The following is a 22,766-nucleotide window of genomic DNA, read 5'->3' on the forward strand; positions in this document are numbered from 1 at the left end:
TTGGAGGAGCTGGATGGATTGACTTGTGGTCCAGGCATCACATTATATGTCACACAATTATATATGCTTCTGAAGGCTAAAATGTACTTGCAGCTGTCAAGTGTTCAGTGTGAAATGATGATGATTATCTGGTAACCTAGAATAGTCATAGCTGTACTTTTTTGGGTGTTCATACCAGAAACAGGAGTGTCAGAGGCAGCACTATGGATTCTTATACATACTTATGTACTTTTCTGGGAGGAGAGTTGGTTGAAGGATGAGAAAAGAGAAGAGCAGAAATAGGCTGAAGAAAATGTTTGGTGCAAGTCAAACTACCAGTGTAAAGTCAGGCTTTTTTTTTCTGTAGCTCCATGGAAATTATTCATGTAATTAACGATATTGAAGCCATACTCCAAAGTCCCTGCCAAATGCTTAGGTAACTGGCAGACAAAGCTTGGAGGTTTCCTGGAAAACTCTGTGCTGTAAAAGCAATCAGTAAGGGTACAAAGGTAAAGGTTACAATAGTAACAATTGTAACAATAGTTACAATATTTACATGAACATAAAAAAGGAGAATCTTCACTTTAACTTAGCAAATATATGTATTTTCTACAAGTCAGAAATAGGCTTGAACATAAACACTTTCACAGGCTGTATTTTGTAGGTTCACAGGCAATATGGTGTATATTGGCTTCCAACATTATAGCTGAGGCTAAGGAATAAGAATTTTCTTACACTAGCCCCATGCAGGATACTATGAAGAAATGTAACTCTATCCCAGCCAAAAACTTACAGAAGTTCTACACACCTCTTGCCTAGAGTCTTTAAGGTTAGCCAATGAAGAACATTTCCACTGCCACTATATGTTCAAGCTATGTCAGTGGCATTTGTGAGCGCATGATCATGCACCCCATTTGTATTATCTGAATAAAGTGTGTCAGATTTATTTTAGCTCTTCTCAGTGATGCTGCAAGTTTTGCCTTTTAATACTTCCTTTGAGGTTTCTCAGCTTTTCCTGATTTTATGCTCTGTTTTTTTAAGGGATGAGGAGGACAAGTTAACATCTCGTGAATATTACAGCAATTCAGTTACCTAGAGTAATTACGTTACACTGCAGAAGAGCAGATATATATTTAACTGAAATAGCCAGTCATCTAGTCCACTGGATTCATATTGAGATAGTCCTGACTTCTTTATGTTCATAAGTAGGTTATCCTATTAAGTGATTGTTACTTAAAATGGAATTACAGTTTAAATGCAGTCCTTTAAAAATTCATATTGTATGTTCTTCTGTACATTGATTTTCATTTGTTATTATCTTGTTAAATGTAGGAAGTTATGTTAAGTCACCTGGTTTTCTTTATTATGCTCAGTTGGAGCTTAACCTAGCTTTCTTGTGTCAAAATGTTTTATTCCCAGTAGGCTATTTCTCTTGCATTCAGTCATTAATGAATATTATGAATAGCACTCCCATGTTGAAAAATATCTCATTAAGAATTTTGAAAGTCAAACCAATCTGCCTGTTTAATAATAAGTAAGATTACTAGTTTGAGTGTTTTTTTATTCATTCAGTTTTGTGAAGATTATTTTCCTGCAGTGCATTCCCTGTCTATGTGCTACTTCTCCAGCTCACCGTGACATTTTTATTGGTTCTGAAGTCTTCAAATAGGAGGAGTGTGTACCATTATCACTCTGCATTCAAGTTTTAGCCTTGTTTTTAGACAAACTTTGCCATATATTCTTTATTACTGGACAGTTTGTTTCTGGTATATACTGCTACCTCCAAAGTGGCCAACTCTACTATGACCAAAGCCTCTTGTCTTTGGTGTCTTAAATATTTAAGCTTACTCTGTGATTGCTCTTGAAGGAAAAATTCAATTAGGGCACTTATGGCTCAGAGTGTTAGTTTCGGTCTATCTATCTTTACTTTTGCTCTTAACTAAAGCAGAATGTTTCCTGCAAGGAAAAGATGCTGTTAATTTCTCCCTTCCCCAAAATCTACCCTGGAGCAGTAGGTGGTTTGATCCTTTGTGCAGAGGAATGTAAACAGTTGTGGAAAATCAAGAATTTTCCATCTCTACTATTATGTGGATCATAATATAGCTTAATTGTTTTTTGTCATACTGTCTTTTGTGTACGTAAGTAAATATTCTTCATAAAGTAACTTCAGGATGTTTTGGAAGGTAGCAGTGGATTCTAAAAGTAGTTCGTTTGCTATGCCTATTTTCAGTATTTGTCCTTTCATTGCTTCTCTTAGTCCTACTTTTAATTACATTAACAAAGTTTGGCTTGGAGGACTCTTAAAAGCAAATAATTATCAAATAGCAGAGATTTACGTGTATCTCATCTCAAAACTTGCAGAAAGCCTATTTAACCATTCTTACAGGTGACAACCATGTGACTGATTTATTCCATCTCCTTGAGCATTTCCTGTAATCTCAGTCTGTGTCTTGACATGAGGTATCCTGCAGCCGTGGTAGCATTTTTAGTTTCTGAAGCACGTGGCTGAAGTTCTACTGCTGACAGTCAGTTTCTGAAGATGGAGGTGGAAGTTGTGTGCTAGAACTAAAGCCTTCCCCCCCCCCCCCGCTCCACCTCTGCACCTTTCAGCTGTGGGGCTTGTACTGGCACACCACTGGCTTCGCTTCAGGTTTTTGTAAAGCACACTGGAGAATCTTCAGCCTCAATTTATGCCAAGTGTTTTCTTTGTAGTATATTGGGGGTGGGAAGGGTTCTTCAGTGCTCATTTAGCATGAGACTGTGGACAGGTGTGTTTCTGACACTGATCTTGTTACTGGGGATAAAGGGTCTTTTTTGTTGTTGTGTTCATTTCTCTCAGATGACAGTCTAATTGGAAGTAGCCCTTAATATGACTGGTGGCATGGAAGCAGATGGGGAGCACATGAATGCTTCTGGGTGGTGTGGGGTGAGGAGGTCCAGGCTGAGCAGGAGCTGCTGATAGCTGCTGCTGCAGGGGAGGATGTGTGGTGGCAGAGGTTGAGCCCTCACTTGCTGTGAGTTCTGCCTTAGAGAAGTATTAGAGTGTATGTGGGTTTACAGCAGATACAGAGTGCTCCTTGAAGTGGATGGGTGGGACAGAGCAGGATGTCCATACGGGAACCCCTTTCCAGTGCCTGCATACCGAACCTAGAGCTCGCGGCTTTGATCCTATTTGACCATCTTCTGCGCCAAATGAGAACTTTTCTGCTGCTGTTTGTCACATCTTCCTCTTCTGTTTGTCTTGAATAAGGACGCGCTTTTTAGCCAGAAGTTGTAGCTTCCTTGCCAATCATATGAATATTGTTAGCTGCACTTAGGCGTTGCTGTCCTTGAGTCTAGGTGTTATCTGATGTCTGCCATCCATTGTAAGTCTCAAAAAAAGCTGGTGTTTTAGCAGGGAGGTTTCCCATTTTGTTGTCTAGCTTTGGAGTTGTAGCTCGGGTTGAAAGGCGATTTTCAGGAAAGTCAAAGACAAACAGATGTGACAGTCGATGCTCTAAAAAATGCAGATGCTCTAAAAAATGCAGATACTCTAAAAAAGTGACAGTCAGACTTGTGCCTGATGTTTCTTGAGTGTTGTGCTTACCTCATGAATTTAAAAACTAACAACACCTGTCTTTGATATACCATGGTATTTTTAAAACACCTATCTGGTGTAAAGACTTATTCTTCTGAAAACATGCAGAAAAATGAGTAGGAAGCCTGCTTAGAGTTTTGCTCTGATCAGGCTGCATGTCTGTTTCCCTTTTTTTTTTTGTTTCTTAAATGAGCAGTTGTTTGCATGCACTATGCTTAGGGATGTTCTTTCCTGTTCTTTCCTGTGAAGATCAGGCTGGGAACAAAATCTAATATATATCTGTTTACACAATTTCCTAGGGCAATTGCTAGTGAACAAAACAAACAAAATAACAGTCTAAAAACAAATATCCAAACAAACAAAACCCAAAAGAAACCAACAAATCAAAAATTAGAAAGGTAAGGAACCCTCAGAGTTAGACATGTCAGCTTTTTAAAACCCTTCTTATGCAGTTAATTATTGTCAATCAAATCTATCATGGGAGATAAAGCTTTGGATAAGTTGTGTCCAAGCAAGGAAATCTGCTTTGATACAGGAAAGCTGAGACCATGATCCTTTGGAAGCACCTGATATGCTAGTACAAAATGGTGGTTTCCATTTTGACTAATGTCCTCTAGATGATATATACTCTAATTCCTGACAAAATTATGAGTACTAAGTAGGGGATATTTTGTTAGATTGAATAAATTATTATCGGGCATGCATAATTTTGCAGGTTTGAATTGCTTTTCTTCACCCAAAGTAAATAATTACGTTCCCCTCATCAAAACTGAAGGAAAGTATAAAGTTTTCTGTTCCTCTGCAGTTAGACCACTAATGAAGCAGTGGTGGCTTAAGATTACATGTTTCACTGGTGTCATGCACTTTGATTTTTTTTTTTTGTTCAAGATGTTTACACTAAATTATTTCTATTCTCTGTTTTTCAAGCTGTTATTTAATCAAATACAATACATGTAGAAAAGAAGTGCCAGAGGCATACCAAGAGATGAGAAATACCCTGCAAAGAGCAAATGAAAAGTTTAGTGTTGAAGTGATGCCATTGGAATGTGGCATAATTCTTCACAAAACCAAACTTTGCCAGTGATTCTAAAAGTAATTCTGATATGATAATGCTTTCTGAATAAAGATTGGGAAGTTTGGTTGAAAAAAATTGAAGAATTATCAACAAAATAAACAAGATTCCTTATTACTGAATGCTTGCAACTCAACAGTAAAATTGCAAAGATGTTACTGACTGTAAAACAGAAACAATGTTTTGTGTTGCTTCTCTCAGAAACAAGTATAGTCTAGGGATTACAGATGAAATTATTTATTTTGTAGCATATGAACAGGTAAAATGTTGTTAATGTTTTCATCAATAGCTTTCTAATTAATTTTGTGGCATTTTTTAAAAGAAAAAAGACAGTTTTGTTCACTTTTCCCCTGACATTTTTAAAAGAGCAGAGTTGAAACACTGTATGATGAATGGCTTTCATGCATAAGAAAGCAGTTAGCTTTCTTAGGCAAAAACCTAGCTACTATCTATCAAAAGTGTATTTGGATGGCTTGGTAACTTTATTTGTATTGTTTTACAGATTTCCATTAGACTAGTAGTGCAAATACAATTTCATGAATGTAGTATTATTTAAGGTGAGAATTTTTAAAAATTAGTTGTTTGCTTCATGGTGGAATTGTCCTAGAACAAAACCAAATATTTGGAGTTGGACCGTGTGCCACTTTGAAGATTTTCTGTCTTTATGGCACAATCTATATTTTTCCCTTCCCTTTTCTGTTTTACACGCAAAGGGGAGTTTATCAGCTACGTAGAACATAGAGCTGCAGAGCTTGACAACAGATGTATATGTTGCTAGCTTTCAGGAATTAATATATCATACCTTTCAGTGTATATGTATATATCTTTGAGTGTATCTGAAATGCTTGTACACCAACACATTGCAGTGTGAGAAATGGGATGAGTGGAAGCACTGGTCAGGTGCTAGTAGCAAGCTCAGTGGGAGTCAGCAGTGTGCCATGGCAGCCAGGAGGGCAAACCCCACGCAGGGGTGCATCAGACACAGCATCACCAGCTGCCAAAAGAGGGGATTATCCCGCTGTACTCAGTGTCAGTGTGACCTCACCCTGAGTCCCATGTGCAGAACTGGGTCTCATAGTTTAAAAAGGATGTGAAAGTACTTGAATGTGTCCAGAGGAGGGGAACAAAGTTGGCTGAGGGGCTGGGAGGAGTGGCTGAGGACTCTATGTTTGTCTTATTTGGAGAGAAGGAGGCTGAGGGGTGACCTCATTGCTTTCTTCTTCCTGAGAAGGGGACATGGAGAGGAAGGTGCTGAACCCTTCTCACTGTGATCCAGTGATGGGATCTGTGTGAATGGTTCAAAACTATGCCAGAGCAGGTTCAAACTGAACATTCAGAAGCATTTTTTTAACGAGAGGGCAGTCAAATATTGGAATAGGCTTACTAGAGAGGTGGTCAATGCCCTAAGCCTGTCAGTGTTTAAGAGGCATTTGGACAATGCCCTTAATAGCATACTTGAGCTTTGTCCTGAAGTAGTCAGGCAGGTAGACTAGAAGATTGTGGTACGTCCCTTCCAATTGAAATAGTTCATTCTATTCTACTTCTCTTATGCAGAAAAATAAAGCTGTAGGTGTGCTACAATGATCAGAAACAGCATTGCAAATTTTAATTATTTCTGTTTGAGGAAAGTCTTAGTTCTCTATACCCCTTCTTTATAAGTCACTCATCCTTAGCCTCACGTGACTGTTCTCTTCCCTCAAAATTCCTAACAGCTTAATAGTATAATTGTTGTGATAATTACATGCGTGCCAACTTATGCAACATCTGCATCACCTGTGTGCAAACACAGCTCTTAAACTGGGTTTATGCCTGGAGTATACATTTACATCATTATAATTATAAACGTGTTTGCACACAGACTTCAAATCTCTGTATTTCAGGGTATTTTTGATTGTAGAGCTTTGTATTGGTCTGTCACACAAGTAATGCCAAATGAGAGGCAGAAAAAACAGGCAGATTGATTTAAACACTGTGTTTACAATAAATAATTGTTCCAGACTTAGCAGTACCCTTCTAGAGCTTAAGCTCATATACTATTAATACATCTATGTTTTGCTTTGCTTAAATAGCATTATATTCTTCCATTTGCTAGTGAATGGTATGAATAACGTGTTTGAAGAAGTATTTTTCTTTTCCTGCTGTCTATACAGCTACTCTGAACAGCTTCAGGAAGTTAGTCGGGTAGATGATAGAAGCAAAACTGATCAGTATATTACATAGAAAGAAGGAAGAACTGTCTGAAATTCAACAAAGGCAAGTGCAGGGTCCTGAACCTGGATAGAATAACTCCAAGGCACCAGCACAGTCTGGGGTCCGACTTGCTGGAAAGTGGGTCTGCAGAGAAGGACCTGGGGGTCCTGGTGGACAACAGTCTGTCCATGAGCCAGCAGTGTGCCCTAGTGGCCAAGAAGGCCAATGGAATCCTGGGATGCATTAGGAAGAGCATTACCAGCAGATCAAAGGAGGTGATCCTGCCCCTCTACTCAGCCCTGGTGAGGCCACATCTGGAGTGCTGTGTCCAGTTCTGGTGCATGAAGTAAATGTTGAGAAGTATCTGAAGGGAGGGTGTCAAGAGCCAAGCTTTTCTCAGGGGTGCCAAACAGTAGGACAAGAGGCAATGGGCAAAAAACAATGTACAGGAAGTTCCTCCTGAATATGAGAAAGAACTTCTTTACTGTACTGGTGACTGCACACTGGAACAAATTGCCCATAGAGGTTGTGGAGTCTCCCCCACATTCAAGACCCATCTGGACACAATCTTGTGCTCTTGGATGACCCTGCTTGAGCAGGGAGGTTCGATCAGATGACCCACTGTACTCCCTTCCAACTTGACCAATTTGTGATTAATCAAGTAAAATAGCCATGAAGGATGGAGATGTGATGAAAAAAATTAGCTTTGGTTTGCTTGTCAAACTTTTTCAACCAAAAAGATTTGACACAAGTATCACTACTGGAATACAGGGTGATTTTGGTAGCTCTGAAATACTTATTCCCAGTTGGATCTTTGCATAGCATAATGAAGTTAAAATAGAGAAAGAGGTTTTTTTTGTGTTTGAGTATCTATCTGGATGTTAAGAAAAAATATTTGCTATGCAAAGTTCTTTTTATTGAGAGGGAGAGGCATAATTAATGATCTAGAAAGAAATTACTTCAAATCCTACAATTATGGGACCTGTTTTTCTCAATAGAAGAGAAAATCGCAAGAGCTGTAGTTTCTATATAAATGTGAGAATGCATTAAAGCACAACTACTGGAAATATTTATTACTTTTAAAATACTAATGGTATCTACAGGGCAAATTGATGTTTATTGTCAGAGTTTTTAATGTTATACCTAATATCTTTTCCATCAAAGATAATTGTTTGGTTTATTATGTTATTATCCAAGCAACCTTAGCTGCAGTTCAGTTGTTCAAGGGTTTCTCTTTTGCTTTAGTGTCATGCTTTTCTAAGGAAGACTTCCAGATCAGGTACTTTCTGGAAGTCACTTGCTTCAGTCCATTGATACCTGAGACATACATACATGTATTTTTTAACAGTCTTTTTTTGAGAACTGCTTTGTATTGAAAAAAACAACATCTAGAATGAAAAGGTGAAATGTAGTGCAGGAATAACTTCAGTCTAAAAATACTCTTTTTCCTTTTTCTTCCCTTCTCTCATTCCCATCTTGTTTGGAGGAAACCTGAGGGATCAGACAGAAGAGATGAGAAGCATAAACTATGAATGGCCCTAGACATCACCAGTAATTTCTGTATGTCTCATTAAGGATTGTTGCTTGTGTGTGCAACGCAGAATATAGCTAACAGCTTTTTGTGTCCTTCAGTCAACAGAAGGGGCTTCTGCACCATCTGTGATGTGCACTGAAGTTTGAAAGTTTGCAGGTGGCTGAGGGTCTTTTGATATCAAGAAAAATTCTCCTTCTGCTGGCAGTCCTGGAAGGGGTGGATATTGTGTTTTATCCCCAGCTGGCATCTAAGCACCATCCAGCAGCTTACTCATTTCCTCACAGTAGGATGGGGGAGAGAATTGGAAGGGTAAAACTGAGAAAACTTGTGGGTCAACATAAAGACACTTTAAAAAGCAATGCAAAAGCTGTTCATGCAAGTGAAGCAAAACGAGGAATTCATTCACTACTTCCTTCATAGGCAGGCAGGTGTTCAGCCATCCCCAGGGAAGCAGGGCTCCATCATGCATAGTGATGACTTGGGAAAATGCTGACGATGTTTGGTTTAGGTCACGTAAAAATATCTCTGACGAAGGTATTAGCAAAAGAAAGTTTAATATAAATTTGTGAAAGTGTGACTTAACAAAGTTCAATGGCAAGGTTTGCTCTTTTACTACTACATGGATGAAATGCACAATGGAAAATTGGATTAGGGTCAGCTTAGAATTATTTTTGTGGAGACCAGAGATGGAAAAGGGTAAGGATGCAAAAAGGTAAGGGATACCCTCCCACTGAGACCCAAGGTTCAGAGAGGACCCCCTTGCTTTCTAAATTCCTGATGAAGCCTAGGTGCAGCTGAGTCAAAACTCAGTCCCAGCCCTGAAGACTTTCCTGACCTGCTATCTTGTGTATTAGATTGTTCTCAGTTGATGAAGAAGCTATTCAATGGTCGAGGAATATGCAGAAAATGTCACTCCAACATTTAGTTAGGGGTCACTTTATTTAATGGATTTTAAGCTGTATCTTGATACCCTGGTAGAAGTGGTGTGAATCTGGTCACTCAATATGTGAGGCAGGGAATTTAGTAGGATTGAAAATGCAATGCTGAATACTCCGTCTTCTTTTTTAGTCTCTTTTATGCTTTCACTTCAGGGTTTTATCTTTGTCGTTAAATACGTCAGCATATGGTGTTGAGCAAATGGGCACTCCTTATTTCTACAGTAGGAAGTACTGTTTAACCCACACTCAGCTTAGTATTTTTTTGCTAGCTTCTGTTTGAACCTGCCTAGAGTTTTTTTGATATTAATGACTGAGATGTGCCTGAAGTTAGGACGTAACAGAGCCATTCTCTTGGTGGCTGGTTTTTTTTTTTTATAGAATCCAAATACTGGACTTCACTAACTGGCAAGGTGAGCTGCAGGGTAGCAAAGAGCTTTTGTAGATATCACAGCTGAATATTTAAATCTGAATTATTCTGCAGAAGGGATTTGGTACCACAGTCTGCCTTCCTCTGAAAATGAATGCCACCCCTTTGTTTTGAAACTTCTTTTAATGAAGATGGTGTTGAATAGAGGGAAAAGTTGGTTTAAGGATGACCAATATGAGCAAATAATAGGCAAGAATCTATGTAATACCAGTAGAAAGAACTTAGTTAAACCATTTCTCTATAAGAAGGCTTCTCTTTTTACCAGCACCCACTTAAGAGTGTCCTGCAGGAAGCAGGACATCATTGCAGACATTATTGTGCATCATCCTGATATTCTTGTGTCAGCATCTGCTGAAAAGGAACTTCTGTCTTTCCTTGTTTGTTCTGACTGCATTTTTAATTAAGAAAAAAATCTATTCACAATGAAATGTTCAACAGTGTTAGACTGCCAAATGAATCTCATGTTAAAGTTTTTAAGAAAGATAGCTTTAACTAGAATTTTGTTACTGCTATCTCCAAAGGCCTCAGTGTAGTCACTGTTAGTAAAATACATCATCATGGCTTGATTGCATCTGTTCCTTTGGTGTCAGTTAATATCTGATGCAACACGTGGGAATGCATGTGTGAGAGAAAAAGCAGTGCTTCACTTGTGGAATCAAGGAACAAAACATTTGAGATAAATGACTTAAGCTATTTATGTGAGCTGTAGAAAAGGCATATTCCTCTGACAAAACAGGGGACAGATAATCGTCAGTTCCTGTTCTGGCTTGCTGTGATCTTGAGTAATTCATTATACTGGCATTATCAAAAGAACTCTCTCTCTCCACTCCATTGCTTAGAGCCTGGTGATAGTAACACCAAGGCTGTTACTATCCCTGTATAAGCCATTCACTTAGGAGTTGGACTCAGTGATCCTTGTTGGTCCCTTCCAACTCAGAGTATTCTGTGATTCTCCATTTAGAAACCTTGCTAGGATGCTTGCCTGTTGGCTTGGCTAAAGCACACATCATTGCAGCCCTCATTACTCTTCATGACAATTCAATAAAAGAGCTGATGCCAGGGAGTGCTGCTGCAGAGTGCACAGAGATGCTGTTTCTGCCAGTACATTCTGCTGGTAGTGGCTTCTACAACAAATGTGAGGAAGATGTAATAGCTGCAGTCTATACAAACACAACAGCATGGAGCTTTGCTCAGTCACTTCTGGGGTTTTTTTTTGGTTCTTCATTCACAAGATTGTAGAATTTTACTTGTGTTAAAAGTCCATCCTTCAATTTGGGAATACACCCAAAGGAGATTCCTGGTGATTGTTTTGTAACCCATTACCCAGGTTTCAACAAAACTGGCAACCATAACAGAGTCTGTTAAGAACTGTGAGACTTTGATAACATACTATTCAGCATGGTGAACAGCTGTGTACATGTGAAAGAGTGAAATGAGGGAGGGGAGGGAACAAAAAATACTTCTGGTAACTGTTACTGCACCAATTAAGAGTTCGGAAGAAGCTGGCATGATATTATGACTTGTCATGTTATGCAGTCTGTAATAGTTAATACATTATCAATGTTTCTAAAGTGTCTGTGCTTCCATCTGGATAAGTATCTGGTGTATAATCTTTCCCTGTTTGTATATAAGTGGTCATTCTTCTGAACATGACCATACAGGGAAGACTTTCTCCTCAGGTTGTCTTCCAAAGGTGGAGGAGGAACAGGAGGGCTACTCCACCATTGGCTGAAAAGTTATCAGTATGTATTACTGTAACCTGTCTCTGTGCTTAACCAGGACTACTTTTTTTACATTTTTCAAATGCTGGCAAGCGTTCTTAAGGGAAGACATGTCAATGTAAGGTGAAAAATTACTTCCAGGAAGTTCTAACACAAAATGCTCAGTTTCCAACTGAAGACCACAGGCTGTTAGAAACCACCTCTCAGATTTGACCAATCATTGTAACACTTTTCTTCAAAATCTTTCAAATCCCACTGTACAAACTTTTTTCCTGACAGGAGAAACAAACTTAAATTCCGTAACTGCAAGAGGACAATGTTGCAGAAGAGTCTTTGAAAGGTTATTCTTGCTCTGTTTTTGTCATCCTTTTCCCTTTCCATTGATTGCATGAAGTTAGCTGGGTAGTGATAGACAAGTGCAGTAGGTGAGCAAGGACTTCTAATCTTCCTCACCCTCTAAGGGTTTTGTGCTAGCAAAGCAGGAGGAGAATGGCAAGGTGATAGGAGAAAATTCCGCTGTGTTCATTTACTTGGGGATTACTTAAGCTTGCATGTCCTCAGAAAGTTAATGTACTGATTATACTTTTGGAAGTGTAGCAGTGCTTATATTCCTGGATGTGTCTGATGGCCTTTGTCATGTTTTTGGGATGATAGAGAGTTGAAAGTGCTCATCTGTTGTACTTTGCTAAAAAATAATTTTGGTAATCAGGCCATGTACAATTACTTGCAAGACTTGCTTTTTATAACCTACCAGGCAATTCTGAAAGGAGCATATATCTGAGTAAATGGTGATTCATTTGGAGTTTGAATTTTTTTTTCCAATCAACTAGACTGACAGAACTAGAGCAAATGTTCCTGAAGAAGTCAACCTTTTGTGTATAAATTTCATCATTCTACCAGTCTACAGTAGGGAATCTGTCATTGAGGTGGTAGTGCCTTAGACATGATTTGTGATGCATAGCAATGCAGCACTTGGAAGCATCTGAGTTGAAGCTGCAGGAGATGCGCGGTTTCTCATGCTCAGCCTACCTTTGTACTTATGTGTTACATGGACTTGAATTCTGTGATGAGGTTGTCATGTAGTCAACCAGGAGAAGGCAGAGGTGGCTTCTGTTCCAGGTTCTGTAACAACCTCCTTTTTGTCACTGTCTGGAGTTGACAGGCTAGTGTCACTTTCTTCAGAGAGCTCATGTTCAGTACTGTGGGCATTCAAAATAACTAAAAGCCCTTGCATTGAACTGAAAACTTGAGGGAAAAGATTGTATATTGACACTAGTAATATTCACTGTAGTGTTATAGAAGTATGAATCCTTTAAGGAAAACCTCGATATTGTTTTAATATAATACAATAGTTAACCTTCCTGAGGTTCTCCACTGTATACTGGCATGTTGCATTGTGTCTCCTCCTCCCCCAGTAATGAAGATTTCAAATTTCTTAGCATTAATCCTAATTTAATTAATTTATTTGTTTTCAATTATGTTTATTAGAATTGGGATTTTGTTAATATTAGGTTATGAATAGATGAATGGCAGTTCTTCCTTCTATGTGTTTTACTTTTTTGGGTTGAGACCCCTGGTGGCCTAGTGGTTAGCGTGCAGGACTTTCACTGCTGCGACCACAGGTTCGATTCCCCGGTCTCCTGGCCTGATGGAGGTCGTTAGCCCTGTGAGGCCATCCATCTATGAGAAGGACACTCTAAACAAACCTACGTCCTGAGGACCTCACTGCCATTGTCCAAGCTTGCTTGGCCCCGGCAGATGAACCTTAGGATTAAAGGGTGGGCTCAGTTCAGCGCAGGCTGTGTCTCACCTAAAAAATCCATTGCGCAGGCTGGAAAGGTAAAAAGACCTTTCCCCAAATCTTACTTTTTTGGGTTAGAATCCTATGTGATTTCTATTCCCAGAAAAAGCCTTGGCTGCAGAGTCTATGTACCATTGTGAGTACTTATTTGTTCTACCTGGTATTGAAGTCCCTGTGGTTCTGCTTTAGCAGTCTCAAATGATGAAGAACAAAAAGAAGAAACAAAAATTTGCTATCCCTGAACTGCAGGTTTTATGCAGGCAGGAATGACTTGCTTGCAAAATTCAGTTTGAGTTCTGCACAGTTATATCCAACTGTGTGTGTGCAGTTTTGTAATGGTGCCATATGGAACTGTTATTGCAGATTTACTCATGTGGTTTGCTTATGCATTTAAAACACAATTTTTTTGTATTAAGTACGGGTTTTTCTATGTTTCAGTGTGCAAGGATCCACCCTACAAAGTTGAAGAATCAGGATATGCTGGTTTCATTTTACCAATTGAGGTTTACTTCAAAAACAAGGTATGGAATCTCATATTTTCCATGAAAAAAAATAAAAAATCATGTGTGAGGTTTTTTTTAAAGTTTTAAAGTTTAATTTGTAAACTTGGTTAACAATGAGGCTTACAGCTATCTTTGTCAGTGCTGTTCCTCAACTCCATATTACTGTAATTCTTAGAAATGCATAACTTCACAAAATCACAGAATGGGTCAGGTTGGAAGTGAACACAGTGGATCATCTGGTCCAAGCTCCCTGCTCAAGCAGAGTCATCTTAGAGCACATTGCACAGGATCACATGCAGGTGAATATCCAGTGAGGGAAACTCCACAACTTCTCTGGGCAATCTGTTCCAGTGCACAGTCACCTGCATAGTAAAGAAATTCTTCCTCATGTTCAGGAGGAACTTTGTGTACATCAGTTTCTGCCAGTTGCCTTTTATCCTATTGTTTAGCACCCCTGAGAAGAGCCTGGCTCCATCCTCTTGACATCCTCCCTTCAGATACTTGTAGACATTGATGAGGTCTCCTCTCAGTTGTCTCCTCGAGTCTGAACAAGCCCAACTCTCTCAGCCTTTCATCATAAGAGAGATGCTTCAGTCACTTAATCATATTTGTCACTCTTCAGTGGACCTGCTTCAGAAGTTCCATGTCTCTCTTGTACTGAGGAGCCCAGAACTGGACACATCACTCCAGATGTGGCCTCAGCGGGGCTGAGTAGAGGGGCAGGATCACCTCCCTTGACCTGCTGGTAATGCTCTTCCTAATGCATCCCAGGATTCTATTGGCCTTCTTGGCCACCAGGGCACACTTCTGGCTCATGGACAGATTGTTGTCCACCAGGACCCCCAGGTTCTTCTCCACATGCTTTCCGGCATGTTGACACCCAGCCTGTGCTGGTGCCTAGGTGCCCCAGGTTCAGGACCCTGCACTTGCCTTTGTTGAATTTCAGACAATTCTTCTCTGCCCATCTCTCCAGTGTGTTGAGGTCCTTCTGAAGGACTGCACAGCACTCTGGATTATTGGCCACTCCTCCCAGATTTGTGTTGTCAGTGAACTTGCTGGGGAGCATCTGCCTCTCCATCCAAATCACTGATGTAGAAGTTAATCAGTACTGGGCCCAGTATTGATTCTTGGGGGACAGTATTTAGTAGATAACTCTGTGAAATTAGGATTACTTGATTTAAAAAAAAAACAACAACAGTTGAATGTAATATTCAGAAGAATTACTAGCCCTGCTTCAAAGTGGACAGACTTTAAATAGTGCTTAAGAAAGTTTAAGAGTCACTTAAACTTGAGGAAAAGAAACCAATCTTGATTATGTTGATTACATAGGGGACTTATTGTTCTATTTTAGTATTGCAAATCTTCATAATTTGTTCAGGTATTGATCTTTCAAAACAGTCTTTTTTTGCACTCTTGCGTCCTCTGTCTTTTAGAAAACGTTCTTTTAGATTGCATGTGAGCCCTCATTCTACTCAACATTACCGGTGTTCAGGGCCATTCTACCAAATGCAGTGCCATTCTACAAAACTTTTGTTATTGTAGTGTCTCACAGTCTAGGTAATTGCTGCACTTACTCGAAGTCTCAAATAGCAAATACGGGGGGTTTTTTTAACATACATAACAGGGTCTATATTACTAATAACTCATTCAGATAAAAAGAATTGGATTTGGGTGAAATTAAAGAGCAAAAACTTGCCAGTTATAATGCACATTACTTTAATATCTGGAATTATTTAGGTTCCCTTTATATGTCATGTGCCTTGGTGGAGCTGTTATGGTAATTGGCAAGTGCTTCTAAGATACCTGTGTGTTTATTTTTTATTACCAAGATGTAGTTTAACTTAATTATTTTAATCAAGTCAACGTTACATCTTTAATGTGTTGAATGCTTGGTGAAAGACTAAACCAGAAAGAAAATAGAAGTGCATAAAAGAAGACTTTTTCTGAAACCCTGATCACTTAAAAATTGTGTTAGCCATGTGTGATTTCAAGTATGTATTCCAGTATTCTTTTATCTTTCACAGAAAGCTCTGTTAAGGTGTGAGATGTGGATAATTCTGCTGAGGCACTTTTTAAGTTGTAGGTTTTGAACAGGTAATTCTGACATGTTCCCTGTATCAATCTGTGAAGAGCAGGTCTTGGTCAACCCTGTTTGTTGTCAAAAATGGAAACAGAACTGCCTCAGTGAGTTGATCAGCCTTTTTGCTATGCTTTTTAGCCCTATCTCCATTAGGGAAGTTGTTTTGATTCATTCAGGAAATCTAACGAAAAGCAATCTGTTCTCCTTAACACCTTTATTAAATGCTCATCCCAAAACTGTGCAAAGTAAGTCAGAAGATAGTGGGTCAATCATTGAAGCATCTCTACAGAAAGCTTCCTGCCCGACATTTCTTTTTTTGTTTTCTACTCAGACTTTTGCGTGCCTCTGCTGACTGTGGAGACCTGCAAGTCTCAGGAGTTCTCCAGCAGGAGTTCTGGCTTAGACTGAGATCAAGAGGGCAACTCACCTCACCCTCAAGCAGCATGTGGAATTAGGAAGTTTGCAAACATCCCTCACCCCTATTTTGGTGTCATGGAATACGACAAGCAGCAGTTGGACTGTGAGTCAGCTAGCTCTTCACACAGCTGCAGCAGCATGCCCTTCCCTGGGGTGGGTGAATACAAAGGAAGAGTGGCACAAAAATTGAGCTGGCAAATTACCCCTTTCTTCTGGCTCAGCTATTCTTCCTCCCCTAAGCCACTTCACAGGTATTCCAGTACAGAAAAAGAGGAGATAGACAGAAGGAGGAAGAGGAGACACACCATCATCATTTTTTCAAGGTAGACAACTTTTCAATTTCTGATTCAGAAAATACTGTAATGAATAGAGAAAGAAGGGGTACAGGAAGCCACCCAGGACCATGGAGAATTAGAGGGTGCCCATTCCCAGGACTGAAAAAAAACTGGTAGAAAATTTAACAGGTATTTCACAATGATGGAAAATATTTCAAACTTTAAAGAGTTAGGGAAATTACAACAACCCCTGCTCCCAAATTCAGCAGCAGCAGGCTATAGTTGTTAGTCATTGAGATAAAGTCCTTAAAGATGCTTTTAGGTCAAAAGACTCCTACTTGGGAAAATGTAGTCCATATAGGATAAGGCTCATAACATGCAGGATATTTTGTCTTCACTGTCACACTGTTTTTAAAATAAAGGCAGTGCAGTGACACTGAAGGTCTTTTGTGTAGTAATAGTCTGCTTTTTAATCACTGGTTATGTTCATCTGACTTTCCACAAAGTTCTTTGAAGACTTCCATTTATGAATTCTTAAAACTTTGCTTTTATGGCAAAGCTACTGGTACCAACTTTTTGCCTATAGCAACATCACAGTTTTCTAATTAGACCAGGGAATAAGTCACTTCCATTTTTTTCTGCATGAAATCATAGGTTAATATTTCTAACAAGAAGAAATATCATCATCGATGGTTGCCTTAGAAAATGATCTGTCCAGAAAATAGTTCAGTCTAAGAGAACTGCTTCTTCTGTCTTCAGAAAGAGACAACTGTGAGCCTTTTATTTCAGGTCCCTTTCTGTTGTTTCCGCTCCAAGTCTAGAGATGAGACACTTAGCATGTCCCTTGGCTGTGTTTGAAATCTCTGATTTAACTTTTAGAATAACTTGAGATTTCTATGCTTTCTATTCTTCCCATCCTTGGAATCCTGAATCAAAACTAAACATGGTTAATGTGAATTTTTTTAAGCATCTGTCACTGAACAGAGCATGTATTTTGCTTACATGCAGTGTTGGATGTGTGCTAAGGTTTTGATGCATCTCTTCCTCCTCTTCCATCATGGTTTCCTTTTTACTAAAACTTTTCCTCAATTTTACTTTTTATATGTGTTCTACCCTAAGACTGACAGTGGTTTGGTGACTTCTGTTGCACATCAGGACCTTTGGAGAACGGGCTACTTAATAGTGCCTTAAAAAAGCACTTACATACAGCTCCTAGAAGGGACTGTGTGAATGTGTAACAGAAAATGTACTTAATTTGTAATACCAGAGAAAAGATACTGAAGTCGGTACGAAGCCTCAACTGAAAAAGGACGCTAGTGGCATTCTTGGGGCAGTAGAGCACTGGTGATTTCTTTCAAGATACATTTGCTCTTCCTGTTCTTTCTTTCTTCGTATTGGTACAGGGAACATTCAGTTTCGTTTTTTCACTGCAGTGGCAGAGAATTTGGATTGTTTGTAAGCTGTAGTGCAACACTTGAAATCTATCTGGCCACACTTGTTCAAGGCAATGAAGTTTCTTTAGTAAATGAGCAGAGCCCATAAATAGGAGATTAAATATAGTTGGCTGCAGCAGTTTCATACTTAGTACAGCTCGTGAAGAAAACAATAGTTCAACTGCAGTGGAAGAATTTGCATTCAACACTTTCTGCAGTGTCTTCAGTACTCTCTAGGACTCGGAAGTGTGATTGTCTTGGTGACTGAGTTACCTTGTGTCAGCTGAATCATGATACTTGCCTATGTGCATATCTGTAGCCTGTGCATAACATGACATAAGTGTTAATTAAGCCTGGTCACAGCTTCATGAAGTTCATGCATTTTACCTTGTGTTATCATGGGCTGATAGAAGTTTCTCTGATTTACTGTAGCTCAGCTAATGCTTGGTAAATTCCATCATGTGTGTCCGAGAACACAAAGAATGGTTAAAAATGACATAATTTTAATTTTAATTGACAGTCTTTTTGTAGCCCTTGTTTTCAACTTAGTTAGTTTTGGTGTTAGATGTTTCTATCTGGTTATTTTCAACCCTCAGGAAGAACCTAAGAAAGTTCGATTTGACTATGACTTATTCCTGCACCTTGAAGGCCACCCACCTGTAAATCACCTCCGCTGTGAAAAGCTCACATTCAACAACCCGACAGAGGAATTCAGAAGAAAGCTGCTAAAGGCAGGAGGGGTGAGTCCTGCACCCATGTCAAAAGCCATCACAATAAAGATGTTGCTGCTTATTGCTGGTGCATGATTAGTATGATAAGAAAGATTGACCTGACAGTGAAATGAAGTGTTTTTGTGATTAACTTAATACAGGAGCTCAGTACTTGTCTTTAAGTGCAATGGGTGAACAAATGAGCATGTGCCTACCTTAAATAAGTGATAAGATACTTGTCTTCACAACCAATTAGTTAACTTCTGCGAAAGCAGATCTTGGACCTTGTCATGAAGCATTGCTTGCTTGGCTTTCCAGAGATGAAATACAGGATGGCTACTCTGATGGGACAAAGTAATAAGAAAATAAGATGTCATTCATTGAAAGAGATATGGTTCTATATGAAGCAGAATAAATCCAGTATTTATAAGGTAAAATGAGTTGGAAACTGTAAGTATAAACAAGCTTACTTAAATTTAATTCATCAGTGTTATGCAATCTGAACCAGAAAAGTGTACCAGCTTCTTTACCTATTGGTAGAATTAACTGATGTGAAAAAAAGCCCAAAGGAAGCTTGCTCATTTGGAGGGAACAGAGGGCTAGAAGGGCCAAACATTTACATTTACAATTTGTGTGTTAGTGGAAGCTGTTCTACTGTGTTTGAAACGATGGCAGAACTATTCATGCTGTCAGGGACCACCAGAGGCTCAACCATTGGGCGAGACCAGGCTGCTCAGGACTTCACCCCTCCTTTCCAGGGTGTAAAACCTTCCCTGACCAAAGGTGGCCCAGTCTCCCTGGGCCTGGCTCCACCACTGGGCTGTCTTCATGGGCCTGCTGCCTCTTGCCCTTGTCCCATACACCACTGTGAAGAGCCTGACTATGTCTCCTCTGCTCCTTCCCATCAGTGCCATGTTGATGGGAGGGAATGGAGGAGCTGTTGGGTGGCCCCAAAACCATCCCTCCTCCAGCCTGAACCAGCCCTAGTTCTGCAACCACTTCTCACTGCATAAAGTCTCCAGCCCCACCATCTCAGTAGCCTCCTCTTACCTCCCTACATTTTGTTCTTGGTGTTTCTTTGTTGGGGATCCAAACCGTAAGCAGCACCTAGATAGGATCTGATAAGCATCAAGCAGAGGGTAAACCCCCTACCCTCCCCTCGCTCCCAGGGCTGTGACCTGCTCACAAGACTTGGGGCACTGATAGCCATTGTTTCTGCCACATGGGTGGCCCTGGCTCAGCTCACAGCCTTCCTGTGCCTGGGACCATGCCCCAGAGTTGTTTTCCAGCTGTAGCCTCATGTTTGCAGGGCTCTGAGACCTTGCTGGGACAGGACTTGGCGTTTGTTATTTGTCCTCATTGTATTTCATAAGGCTGCTGTTAACCCATTCCTCCAGACTGTCTGGGTTGCTCCTACAAGTCCTGCTTGCTCTGGAGTGTCACATGCTTCTCTTCCCCAGCTGATCATCTGCAGCCATCATGAGTGTCTTCTGTCTCCTCCTCCGAGTCACTGATAGAGATGTTAAGCAAGCCTTCATACTGTGAAATTACAAGTGTAAATGCCAGTGCTTATCTTTATTTTTAAACAGTCATAACAAAAGTGGGTAGCCATTTTTAGCACATTTAGACAGCAGTGGCTTCTCGGATGGAGATAAGAGGGAGCTAGTGTGAGAATGTTCAGTCTGCTGAAGAGAATCTTTGAAAACAAAGCAAAAATAAGTAGCATGTGTAGTCTAAACCTTGTTACCCTCCTGAAGAAGAGTACTGGCACAACTATAGTTATGTTGAAATAGAAGCATTTTGTGTTTGAGTTTTTTAGGTGGAAGAGGGTATCCATGTCTGAACATTGGGCTTTTTAGTGTGTTTGCAAATTAAATAAGATTTTATTCTGGAAAACTTCATGAGCCACTGCTTTAATATTAATTGTATCAGGTCAGTTGTCAATGGACAAGTTTTACCCACAAGTGAAATAAATCTAAATGATGCTATCAGGGACTTTGGTGTTGGGGGGCAATGGTTAAAAAGGTTAAAATAGGAAGTGTCTTTTTTATTGCTAGTTTTCTGTGCCTTCTAATTTTAGCTTTCTTGAGTTAACAAAAGCAAATATGTTGCCTAAGTGTAAACAACAAAATGTGGCATGTTTTGATCAAATGCTTTCCCTAAATATATCAGTGTGATCATTCTTAAAATACATTGCTTCATTCCCTTTTGTCTTCTGGATGCTACAAACTGCTCAAACTACCTGGCTTGCTTTTTTATTTTTCTCCATTTCCCCAAGTCCTTTTCAAGAAATAAGTACCTTTTGGTGAAGTTACCTGTGTTTTTTGCATCCCTTTATGGACTTTCTGACCTAGGAGTGTATCTGGTCTGGTTGGCAGAGACAATGTAACAGCATTCTGTGTGTCTTGTTACTGGCAGTCTCCGTGAAGGGCTTTCATCTCCTAATGTTGAAAAGCCCGTTGCATTTTATGAAATGCTGTAAACAGGCTTTTGTTAGACTCTTGTAGAAGGCCTGGAAATTCACTCTCGCTTTCAAGTGTGTGTAGAACAGACAACAGAATGAATGCACAAAACATTAACTCACTTGTAACTTCCCTGCTTTAGGCTGAGAAAAGCATTTACAGGATAATAAAATATGAGATGGGTGTTGCACTTATAAGTCAAAACAATTAATACTTCTAGCTTATGGCTGTCTTCAAGAAAAAGTAACAGTAACTAGTCAGTGAATTTTGACAGACAACAAGTCTGACAAAATGAAGCTCATGCCCTTCAAAATGAATGAGATACCATGTTAATGTAAAACACCTATTGGTAGCTTTAAGTAAAGTCCTTTAACATGGTGGACTTTTGCTTACATGCTTTTAAATAATGGTCTAAATTGCTTGACTTCTGTGCACCTCAAAATCCTGATCTCTAGTTTTTCTCCCAAGTGAAAGTTATGGGACATGAACTACTAAACATGATTACGTTTTATTTGCAAAAACATATGTGTATTACGAATCGTATGCCCTTCTGGAGGGAAAAGTGCAAGGTCACCTGGTATCTGCATGCTGCTATATTCAATATAATCTTGCCTGTGTGTTTGTCACTTGCTGCAGATTCCTTGAATTATTGCTTGGATACTCTCAACTCCCCTTTTATTTCTCACATGCATCTTGTGGCATCCTGAATGCGAACTAGTCAAGGTTACTTGCTACAGCCACTGTTCTTTTGTCTTTCAGACTAAGGAAGTTTTATTACCCTTCCCCATCCTTCATGTGCCCTAAGGCCTGACTGGCTATCCTGCAGTTCACTGGGATACGAGTAACAGTGGGATATTCTAAGTAATTAAAGAAGTGAGAACACAACTGTAGTACAGTCTTGCAGTGCCACTGTAGTCACTTTAGTAAAGGCAGACAGGACATTTAGGGTGGTACCACTCATGTAGATTAACTCTATGGAATATTTCTATCTTAGCATTTTATTTGATATCACCAGAATTTAAGAATAAATGTGCAGTCAGTCTTCATTAGGAGGAGGTCATCAACTTGCTCATTTCTCTTCCAATCTGACAATTTCATTTTCAACTCTTAGAATAAGGGTTTGATTTGGCTTCAGAGATTGCATTTCTGTAGTGAGGCAGGTAAATAGGAACCTTTGGTTCAGTCTTGCATAGGCTATATCCAATTTGCAAACTTCTTAGTCAAAGTTTTCCACCTTCAGAAATATATTTTGTACATGGATCTTCCCCCGCCTGTTGCAAAGTTTTAGTTACACTTGCGTCCATCTCTGCCATTCACCTAATTTCAGTTGACCTTGTTCTCATAATTGTAAAAACAAATGTGTACAGAAGAAATAAAATCTTTTCAAAAGTACACTGGGCAAATTCAACCAAACCATTCAGGACGATTGTTTATGTTTTATTTATTTGCATATATATTCTAAATGACATTTCTTTTGGAAAGGTTTGCTGTGGAAATCATACCAGTGAGAATTATTTGCACCATTTACTCAGTGTCGTTTCTAATCACCTGAAGCTAACATGTATACATGTACACTCCCATGAACTAGCAACCTGTTGCTTGAAATCCCCAAGGACACCCTGAAGCTAACATGTATACATGTATACT

At 39.5% G+C, this 22,766-nt stretch overlaps 1 protein-coding gene across 3 annotated transcripts in view; it reads left to right on the forward strand.

Moving 5' to 3' along the window:
- Nucleotides 1–22,766, forward strand: part of MLLT3 (MLLT3, super elongation complex subunit) — a 117,788-nt gene that overhangs the window by 40,643 nt on the left and 54,379 nt on the right. For 2 of the 3 annotated variants that reach the window (XM_027670733.1, XM_027670734.1), the window contains exons 3-4: nt 13,678–13,760; nt 18,544–18,687. In XM_027670733.1, coding sequence (XP_027526534.1) covers nt 13,678–13,760; nt 18,544–18,687 — 227 coding nt within the window. The remainder of the gene's footprint in view (nt 1–13,677; nt 13,761–18,543; nt 18,688–22,766) is intronic. The other variant, XM_027670735.1, reaches the window with a different exon arrangement.

Source organism: Neopelma chrysocephalum, unplaced genomic scaffold, assembly GCF_003984885.1.
Source record: "Neopelma chrysocephalum unplaced genomic scaffold, ASM398488v2 Primary Assembly neopelma1_96926, whole genome shotgun sequence".
Lineage (NCBI taxonomy): Eukaryota > Metazoa > Chordata > Aves > Passeriformes > Pipridae > Neopelma > Neopelma chrysocephalum.